At 46.6% G+C, this 10992-nt stretch overlaps 1 protein-coding gene across 6 annotated transcripts in view; it reads right to left on the reverse strand.

Annotated features, from left to right (window-relative positions):
• Positions 1-4913, reverse strand: part of WNK1 (WNK lysine deficient protein kinase 1) — a 174299-nt gene extending 169386 nt beyond the window's left edge. For 2 of the 6 annotated variants that reach the window (XM_038395823.2, XM_038395814.2), the window contains exon 1: positions 3331-4908. In XM_038395823.2, the coding sequence (XP_038251751.1) occupies positions 3331-4107 (777 nt within the window). In that variant the 5' untranslated portion in view covers positions 4108-4908. Of the gene's footprint in view, positions 1-3330 lie in introns of all 6 variants that reach the window. The other 4 variants (XM_043517897.1, XM_038395833.2, XM_038395842.2 and 1 more) reach the window with 4 other exon arrangements.
• Between the last annotated feature and the right edge of the window lie 6079 nt (positions 4914-10992).

The following is a 10992-nucleotide window of genomic DNA, read 5'->3' on the forward strand; positions in this document are numbered from 1 at the left end:
AATGGATTTAAGTATCTACATTCCTTTTGAAAAATGAGACACTCCCTAAAATTTTACCCTTGATCTCCCTACCTGGTTCCTAGTTTAGAGTTAAAGACAGATGTGTCATCCAGTTAGAAACTCCACAGTTAAAACAGACATTCTACTGCCAAGTCCATTCTAGGCTTGCCTGTGTAATACACCAAATCCTTGAATGCTCTAGCAGGATTGTACTCAGTGCTATATAATTTGAATACTTCATGATGAAAAATATTTAACACTTTCGATAAACAGTAAAAATATTGGCATTTTAGCCTTTCCTATCAGCAAAGGTGTTTCAGATAACTTAGACAATAAATGTATACTCAAAAGACTAAGTTAAATACATATAGAAGTTTTGGTAGGCTTCCATACACTGCATTTGCAGTCCCCCCCCCCCCCATCACGTGCCTTGCAAATAAGAACTGTGATGTTTTATTCCTCTATCATCTTTTCAAATTGTGTGATACCATATATGTATCAAAGTTTTACTTAAACCAGATTAGGCTGCTGTATCATGCAAATGAGCGTTAGCCAGAAAACTGTGTCTGTGGCTACACGGTATGCTTAAGTAAATTCTTACCAAGTTCAGATATGACTTAGTGCTATCACTGGATTTAAAAAAAAAAAAAAACACCCACCTCCTGAACTAAAGGGACACTGCCATGCTCATCACTTCTCCTATGTCTAGAATGCCCTTTCAGCTCCCAAATTACATAGCAGTGCTAGTGTTGAGATCTAGGAATAAACTGAACATTTTGGACAGAGTTCTTTTCAAAAGAAAAAGTAAGATTTAATTCTTTGAATTTCTTCCCCAACCTTACTGGGTTCAACTATAGACAAGAGGCAGCTATTGTGTTTTCAAATAATACTTTTCAAAGCACCAAAAGGATGAAAAGTTTAAGCATAAATTGGTCACAAAGTCAAGACATCCCTAAAAGAATCAGAGTTCATTTGTGCTCACAAAAGAAATTAGTCCACCTGAGGCATGGAGTTGACTAATTCCTCCTCTCTGCAACACTCCTTGAATCAGTAGATCATCCTTATAAAGTGTCAGTTCATCCTTGCAAAGCCATACAGTTGAGATGAGTCTGAGTGAAGTGAGCAGACCAAGAAAACATAACAGGCTCTCATTTCTGTAGTAGTTAGTTTATTTCTACTGCCTACAGGACAGTTCTCTGTTCATGCCCTGTAACTTTGTCACTCACCCTGTGGAGTTATCACACAGTTGGTACTCAAACTGCAAACTGTGAAATGTAAGTAACAATGTAATCTACAAACCACTCATGAATTCCAGTTAGGTTTTGCTGGAAGGCTATCACCCTTTTCTTATTCTATAAAGATTTTCTTCCCCGTTTTACATTGTTATTCCAACAATTGTTATTTTTGAAGTGTCCGATAACAGATTTTGAAGTTAAACATTCTTTTAAGTCTGTTTTATAAAGAGACTTATTTGTAAATAAAAAGGTATGTGATGTTTCTATTAGCCAATTTGTTTCTGTAGTACCCCAAAACCATTAGTACATTCTGACTGTCATGATACCTGCTGAAGTCAGAAATTATCACTACCAAGCTGACAATCATTTCCGGACAATAAACAATATCTGAATATTGAGATGAACTCAAAGAGCCTTTTAAACAGAGAACAAGGTTAGGATTTCAAATCAAAATTACATCAGACTGCATACAGAAAACAGATAACGCACCACTCAGATTGCGCATTGAAAATTTAAGTAGCGCCTACCATCTGACTGGGCATTTAAACATAGACAGGACTAACTACAACAATACCCCGAGTACACCGATAGGTCTTATGATTTGTTTAAGAGAAAAGAAAAAGAAAAAAAAGCTTGCAAAGCTATTACCACAAACCTATTAGGTATGTGGTGATGCATAGCTACCCAGGATACTGGCAGAGGTGTCATTTGCTTTCAAAATGCATGTTACAAATACAACCTGAGGGTGGTCTCAGTCATTTTTCAGTTTTACTGTGACAGTAGGTAAGTTGGTTTCAGAGTAGCAGCCGTGATAGTCTGTATTCGCAAAAAGAAAAGGAGTACTTGTGGCACCTTAGAGACTAACAAATTTATTTGAGCATAAGCTTTCGTGAGCTACAGCTCACTTCAGCTGTAGCTCACAAAAGTTTATGCTCAAATAAATTTGTTAGTCTCTAAGGTGCCACAAGTACTCCTTTTCTTAGTAGGTAAGTTGCTCTATGGAAGAGAAAGAATTCTGGCACATGAGATACTGCAGCCATTCAGGAAAGAGCACTGAGATCATGCACTTGATCCCTCAGAAGCAATGGGGAACATTATTTTCCACTGCTGCCTTTCTTCTGCCCCCTCCAATTTTTCAAGAGCAAAGACTCTCCATTCCCCTATTTCAGATATTTGTAACTGGTAAGCCAAGCTCTACCCTCCCCCTTAACCTTGTTGTACAGCAACCTCTCATTCAGTTATACATGCTCCAACTCGCAACGGAGCTGAAGTTGCTGCTGTTGCCATCATGAGACTGGGGTTCGGCACAGCCTTGGCTCTGTCGAAGTGAAGAGCTGGCAGGTACGGCAACGTCTTTGTACTAGTTTAACCAGATAGTTACCTGGAAAGGTTGAATTTTAGCCTTTGCAATTTTACAAAAGGCAAGCATTTACTTCCCAGCGTATCAACAGGCAGCCATGGGACTTAGGCTGAACTACTGGGGATTGATTCATAGTATACTACCAACTCAAGTTTAATTTTACATTGGTTGGTTTACCTCTGTATTATGTGCACTTTGCTAGCATATTTCTTGAGTATCTCCTGTAAAATGACGTTAGCTACATGTGCAAGTGTTTCCCCTACCTTATACATTTCTCTTAAATTAATGTAAAATGCCAATCCTCTGAAAAAAAAATTATTTTAGCTGGAGGTAGACTTGAACTAGACTTTAACAAGTGTGAATGCTAATTTTATAGCTTGAACCCCTTTATCTAGACTCCCTCAGGTAAAGGATTTTGTGCAACTCTCCAAATTACCTTTAGAAGACATGAAGGCTAAGTGCTACAGCAAACTCAAAGCAGTTACTGATTCTGAAGACTCAGCGCTTGGACAACCTCATAAGGGCCAAGAGACCTTTAGGGAATCAAACAGGCAGCCTATAGCTCATGGTAGGAGTTGCTCCCTCCACTGAAGGAATGGCTGGCTGAGTGGCACCTAGGGAAAACTGTGTCCCCTATCCCCAAGGACAGCTGACCTGTCACCTGAGGATCCTACCCTTCTCTTGAGGCTGGCAGCAAGGCAGTGACCGTGCTTGGGGAATTAGCACCTCTTTTACCTGTAGTTCACACCAGGCAACTTCCACTGTAGTCTCGGTGTCCAGCCCCTTGTAGACAGTTTTGAAGGAGCCTCTTCCAATCTCAATATCGAATTTGAGGAAGCGGCCGTCAAGGGAGAAGCCCACCGCCTTGGTCTCGAGCTCCTCGATATCCTCTTGCTGGCGGTTCCGCCCCTCCTGGAGCTCCCGGCTGGCGGTGGCCGCACTGCCTGCCGTGCTGGTAGGGAGTAGGGGGGCGGCTTCCTCTGCCTCTCCTTTGGGCAGTAACGGGGCGGTGTCCTCTGCTGCAGGGGGCTCCTGAATGGGTTGTTCCTCGGGGGGAAGCGACAGAGACGGCTGCTGCAACAGTAGCAGGGGGACGTGGGTCACAGAGATGCAGGGGGCCTGGCTAGCAGGCTCAGGAGGGGAGCCCAGCAGCGGGGTGATACTCCCGGGAGTGGCGACGGCCGGGGGTGCTGCGGGCTGCAAGCTAGGCAGCTCCAGAGCTGTAGCATTGGAGTCGCAGATCACGCTACGGCGGAAGAAGCGGTGCTCGGTGGCTGCAGCCCCACGACTGTCCTTGTCCATGGTGTGGCGGCGGCGCCGGTATTCCTCGCTCCGGCCCCCGCCTCCCACCTCGCCGCCTGCTCCTCCGGCCCCCAAGCCATCATGGTCAGCGACGGCTCCTAGCTTCTCCCCCACGGAGCTGTCCGAGCTAGAGCCGTTCTTGGGCGGAGGCGGCGGGGGAGCCAGGAAGCGGGGGGCCAGGCTGCTGCTCTCTGCGGCGCCCTCCGACATGGTGCTGCGGGGCTCGGGGTAGCGCTGCTCAGAGGATGCGGGGTGGGAGGTGTCACTGGGCGGGGAGCGCGTCCGGCTGCTGCTGCAACAGAGGAGGGTCCCAAGGGCTCCTCACAGCGGGGCTTGGCGGCGGCGGCTGAGCCAGCGGCGGGGTGGGTCCCTGCTTAGCGTCCACATCCATCCTGCCGCGGGGAGCCGTGCAGCGGGGCCGACATGGAGCGACAGCAGCGGGGCCAGGACACGGGAGTAGGGGGGAGAAGTCGAGAGGCGCCTGAGGCAGGTGCCGGGCCGGGAGCAGCCGCTGGCTGCCTGGAGCGGGACAGCCCAGCTGCTCGCGGAGAGGAAAAGCGACCGGCCCCCCCCCGGGGCTGGGAAGCGGGGCAGGCCCAGGCCGGGAAGAGGGTGCGCCGGGGGCGCAGGCCCCACACTCCCCTGCCGCCAGAGGGGAGGGCAGGCCCGGCACGCCCCGCCGGGGGAGAGAAGCGCGGCCCGGTCACTCGGGGGAGCTCTCGCCTCACACGGCGCCCATGGCGACCTCGGCCTCCTCCCGGTAGGAAGTAACCGCTCGCCGCGGGGCCGGCCCCCTCGCTGCCTGCCGGCGCCTCACAGGGAGCCGGAAACCCCCCTCGCGGGTCTCTCACCGGGGCCGCCCGCGAAGCCGCCGCCGCCGACTCCTCCGCAAGGCCCCAGCCGGGGGAGCCCGGGTGTCTCCCTCGCGAGGGTAGCGGGGAGGAACCGCTGCGCCCGGCCCGGCTAATTCTCCGCGCTAAATGGCGACTAGCGCCCGAAACCGACAGACATAGACAGCCCCGTGGAGCACGCCCCCTCCTCCGACCCCGTTCTGCGCCTGCGCGGTAGCGCCGCGCTTCCTGGGAATGGTAGTTTTTTCATCCCTCCTCTGAGGGAACAGAAACGCAGTTAACCTACAACTCCCATCGCGCACTGCGCTGATACACGGCATCACGGGAATTGTAGTTTCCTTCTTGCGGGCTACTTACAGCTCGAGCCTGGCTGCTCCTCATACAATACTGTGGTAGAAGCTGTGCTACTGGGGCAGGGCAGGAAGAGAGGGGAGGGAATCATTACATATGGATTAATTCTCGGAGAAGAAAGGAATCTCTCATCATCCTCAATCGACTCAGGGCTACAATGCAATAGAAATCATATGCTTTAACAGATTAAATGCTACTGTTTTCAAACCTGCCCCCAACTCTCAGGGTTCTTTTTCAAAATCTAAAACCAATGAAAATGTTTCCATGATTTGTTTTTATACATTAAAAGAAAAATAGTTTTTATCTAACCAAAAAGGATTCAAGGCGAGCTCCTCAGCTGGTGTGAACTGGCATAGCAATGCAGAACAGGCCCTTCAACTGGTAACAGTTCCCACTCTGAAGCAGTTTCTCCAACCCATCCATCACAGCAAGCAACTAGTGCCTGAGACAGAAAAGGAGTATAAACAAAAGTGAAACTGACCAGTGTATTTTCATTTGTACATGCTGAGCCCAATAGAAAATATAAACAAACAGTATAAATAGCGAAGGGTATGATAGATTTTAAATTCAATTTTCATAACAAGGTGTTACATGTAACCATACAAGTACAATATATTTTAAATATATGATTTTTAATCTGACTGTGGGCTCAATCCTGCAAGATGAGCAAAGCATTTAGGTATATGCTTGATTTCAACTATGAGGGAAGTTAACCATTAAACACATCATTTGCTGGATAGGGGCCAAAGTGTTCAGCACCTTGCAGGATCAAGTCTTGAGTCCCTTAAAAGTGGTGTTGCAAGTTCCCCTCCTACAATGAACAATTTTTGCTGTATGTATTATCAGGCATTTAGCTTCATATTTTTAACCAGGCCTCTAGCAGGTCTCCACAAAACCACAGGCACATTTAATTGTGGAAGCTGTGTTGCACCCACAATTATTTATTTATTTTGTAGTCACAGTTTAGGTCACTTGGACTTGTGACCACATATAAGTGATCTAAACTGCAGGAGCAAATAACTGTTGTGCAAAAGTGTGCCCCCAATTATTTTGCAGATCGTAAAAGGCTAGCATTCTTAAATCTGACCCTTAAAAAATATCATTAGTCTAACTGTCACAGTTTGAGACTCAACCCCAGTTATTATAGTTCAAATGGAGAAGATATAACACTCAGAATAGAAAGAGAAGCCAGCATGAACACTCACACAGATCAGGAACTTCCAGAGAGTAAGAGGCACTGGTAGAAACTACTCATGTGTTTTATTCATCTTTTGTATAATGCACCAAGACCAAACTTTTTTTTCTTACACAGAACAGCAATATATTAAAGTGAATGGGACTACTCTGATGGGTAAAATAAAAGGGTTTGGACCCAAGTCTTTTATGCAACTGCATTTTTAAAATTACTGCAATAGAAATATTTTTGGAGATTTTTCTGTATAAACTATAGATTTTATATTGGACAAATTAATATATATATTTCAAATACATCATTAAAAATAAGTTTAAACCCAGCTAATATTAGGAAATTGTGAATTACATAGCCCACAGAGAGGTCCCAATTGAGTCTCTGTGCCTACACATAACACTAGTGACTTTCAGGTGGTCCACAACACTGAACAATACATAACACTGAACTTGAGTGATTCTCTCACATACATACAGTCTTTACAGATGTTGATTGTAATACTGCACTACAAATGGAGCACCTATTATTTTCTGTATATCCATATCCATATCTTATTAATAATAAAAATAATAATACAAATACATAAATAATTAAATTCAACTCATTGCAAAGGGCCCATGTAAAGTCGTTCTTGCACCACTTAGATCCTTATGGGTGGTGGGGCAGGATTTGCCTATAAGTATAGAAAGTGCCCCTCCTTTTGCAGTGGACTAAGTGCAGCTCCACTGTGCAAAAGGGGGAATAGGACTGGGAAAGTCATACAGAGAGTTTTGCAATCCCTGTCCCTGAACAGCATGGAGACCAATCTATGAGGGCTCCAGGTTCAGGTTTGTATTTGGGAGCCTGGGACAGAGAGTGGACATGGATGGAAGATCCACAGCTGTACAGATCTTCTGGTTCTTTTCCTCTTCAGGGAGGGGCGAGCGGGGAAGTAGGGTTGCAAGCTATTCTAGCTACTAGGCTGGAGCAGTGGCTGAAGAATGGTTCTGCTGCAGGTGTATGGCCTGGGAGACAAGAATCCTCCTTTCTTGCCTTCCAAAAAGATTCATAGCCCAAGCTGTTATCCAGGCTGGGTGCTGAGGAAAAAACATTGATCCTGATTTATCTTTACATTATTCCAGTTTTATGCCAGTGTAACTCTATGAACATAAAGCTGAAATAGCATTGGGATAAATCAAACCTCTTGGACTTAACACATGGTTTAAGTGGGGCTTACGTGTTGTGCTGGGTTTTGTCTGGGCCCTCTGCTCTGGGAGATATGTCACTCAAAGTGATTAAATATATTTTCCCAGTGTTCGTTAAGTGAAACCCTTTCACAGAGAACTTTAAGCTTTGCGGGATCTAAACACAAAAGGGCCTGACGCTGACAAATCAGAAACTGGGAGCATTATGTAAATAAGCATGTCATCCCAAGGGTCTGATTCTGCAAACGCTTAAACTCATGAGTAATCCCACTAAAGTCAAATAGGGTTACACACCTGAGTCCAATATTTTCAGGACTGACTCCCAAATTTCCTAACTCCTCTCACTAGCATCACCATTGGTGAGAGGTGGGAGTAGCACTCTGCCTTTGAAAGGCATAAAATGCCTCCTAGGCATTAAATGGCATGTGGGGACATGCCCCTTGCTATATACATGATGTACAACAGATGTACTTGCAGCACAACCAGCCTGCAGCACAATTCCCCTCTTGCAGTACAACCTGCCTGCAGCAGTACCTGCACTAACCTTGGCCCACAAACCTCTTCTCTGTGGCTGCTAGCTCTGCCTACTGCCAGGAAATCAGAGGACAGGATGTGTTAGCAAAAGGATGAGGGCAGAACCACTGGCTATGTTCATATATGGATCCATGTAATCCTGAGGCTGCAGAAACAGCCATTTCATGGCTTGGAAGGGGGAGAACTCTTTTCCCAATGGAACCCAACAAAATTCCCCAGCCTACAACTTACTCTGGTTTCTCTAGCTGATGGAACTGCAGGATATAGGATTTGGCTTTAAATGTTGTATAGTACTGTACATCTAGCTAGGGCTTGGTGAAGCCCTAAAAGGGCTTCATTCTCATGTCCAGCCAAGTTCTACTTGGCCCGGAGGTGAGTGAGAGGAGAGGGGAGGGTTAGCAATACCTTTGCTCCTTCCCTTTCCTGGATTCTTCTGGCATCTCATTAGACCTCTAGAAGGTTATGCAGCTTCAGGGCTGACCTACGTAGCACCTGGCTGCCTATGGCCCCAACGTTTGCTCTCCAGCAACTCCCTCTTTCCTAATCATGGACCCTACCAACTCTCTGCAACAGGGGAAGCAGCACAGAGACATTATGGCATCTCTGTGCCATATGGAGATTCTTCCTATAGTGGGAGAATTCCTTGCTGGCCAGATTTACCAGTTTTACAGTCCCTTTGCCCAATGGGGCCAGCAAAATGGGTTCATAGCATGACAGTTAATCTGGCCTATGGCAGCCAATTATAAAACCCTTCCTGTCATCTTGAAGATCATCTGGTCAACAATCCATAAACTGTAAAGGGACACTATCAGCTTGAAATATAGCTGATTAAAACAATTCAGTTAAAAGTACTTTCAAGTACTTCAGCTGTCATTGAAATCCTCTGCCAATTTTTGTGGTTTTACAATCAGTTTTCTCTATGTTTTAATAGAATTTTTCTCTCCTGTTGCTGTGGGAAAGACCCACACAAACAACAGACGAGTCTAACTATAATGTAGAAACTATATACAAGGGAAAGACTGCCATTGACTTCAATGGGCTTTTGATTAGGCCCAAAGTGCTGTCACATACATAAAGTAAAAACATATATTTTTTCTCTAATCTGTTCCAATTATAGTCATCTTGTTGTTACTTGTAACAACAATAGATAAAAATAATTCCGATATGCATGTGATTTTAAAGTTGACTGGGACTCTTGAACCAGAAGCTGTTGTTCTGTTTTGTTTCATTTTGTATAATGCAGATTTCATTTGTTATTGGCATTCCTGACTTGCCCATGTGACACAATATTAATGTGAAACAGTTATTATATTTTTCCCACTTATGCAATACCTTACACAGTACAATTGGCTTGTGATTTTACTGCATAATTTAAAAGTTTTTTTTAAAATGTGCTTTCTACTATCTCAAAGTTTGACTGCACATTATGGAGCTATGATAGCACTCCATAATTAAGAATGTAACTAACACAATCTTTCCACCACAACTTCCTCAGAACAACTCCTTTCTTCTTGCCTTTTATCATGTCTACACTTCGGTCAGAGTATTTGTTTATATGGATTTTTTTAAAGCTACAGGTTACTTGGACTTATTTCAGAACTACAAGAACTTGAGTAAGAGTTTCACTTTCTGGAGAGTTTAATTTGTTCAGTATATCACATTTCATTGACATCTTGATTGAAAATCTTCACATTTATTTTATTTCTTCCTCCTTAATGAGGATTAGGGCCTTACAGTCATGTTGGAAGGTTGGCTGGTTCATTTTAGAAATATTGATTGGAAACTCTGAGAGGCCTCCAGGGTCTCTGATGGACTTAATTAAGTCTCCAAGGTCCCTGGCAGTGTTAATAAAGTCTTCAGTGTCCTACATGGGACTTATGAAGGGTTTACAGACTGCAGAAGCAAAGATAACCTTCAGGACTGTGACACCTGGGAACATAATAATTCCCTGTGGCCTAAGTTTCCTCTAAGTTGCATGGCTGCGCAGAAGGCTATCAACGGTCATGCAGGCGCACAGCCACAGGTGCCTGGCCTGGAGAGGAGAGAGATAGGGGGCATGCAGGGCTGCAGCGGGGGAGAGGCACTCTCCCCTGGCCCCGGGCTGTTGCGACGAGAGAAGGCTGGGGGGAGTTCTCTCTCCCCGCCATAGCCTGCACCCCAAACCCTCATCCCAGGCCCCATCTCAGAGCTCACACTCCCTGCCAGAACCCTCACCCTTCTGCACCCCAACCCTCTGCCCTACCCCTGAGCACCTTTGCACCTCAGGTGACCAGGTGTCTGGTTTTGGACTGGAACACCCGGTCAAAAAGGAATCCTGACAGCTCCAATCAGCACAGCTGACCGAGCTGTTGAATGTCCAGTTCGCGGCACCATAGCAGGGCTGTCAGACTCCCTGCTATGCTAGCGCCACTCTGTGGCCTGCATGGCTCCCAGGTCTGGAAGCAGCTGGCATGTCTGGCTCCTAGCTTTAGGGGCTCTCAGAGGGGGTCTGCCTGCTGCCCCATCCCCCCACCCACAGGCGCAGCTCCCATTGGCTGGGTCAGGGTAGGGAAAGAACTAGCGCCACTCACAAGCGCTCAGCAGACAGCTGTTGAGGGGTTGCCTGGCACGCACTAATCTTGCTGCTGCCCAGCCCTCTTCTCCTCGTGCTCCTCGTGTGGCTGGGCTCAAGCTGCGGCACCCAGGAGTTAGAGGTATGTGTACCCCCTTCTCTGAGTGCTGGGAATGGGGCTGCACCTCCATCCCGCTCACTGCATCTCTCCCCGTCCCAACCCCCTGCACCCCCATCCCCCCGTCACTGCATCACTCCCCGTCCCACCCCCCCACACACCCATAACTGCATCCCTCCCCGTCCCAACCCGCTGCACCCTATCCTCCTCACTGCATCTCTTCCCGTCCCCCGTCTGCCCCCATCATTGCATCCCTCCCCCATCCCAGCCCAACCTGCCCCGCACACCTACCCATCCCAGCCCTGTACCCCTTACAG

The sequence above is a fragment of the Dermochelys coriacea genome, chromosome 1, assembly GCF_009764565.3.
Source record: "Dermochelys coriacea isolate rDerCor1 chromosome 1, rDerCor1.pri.v4, whole genome shotgun sequence".
Lineage (NCBI taxonomy): Eukaryota > Metazoa > Chordata > Testudines > Dermochelyidae > Dermochelys > Dermochelys coriacea.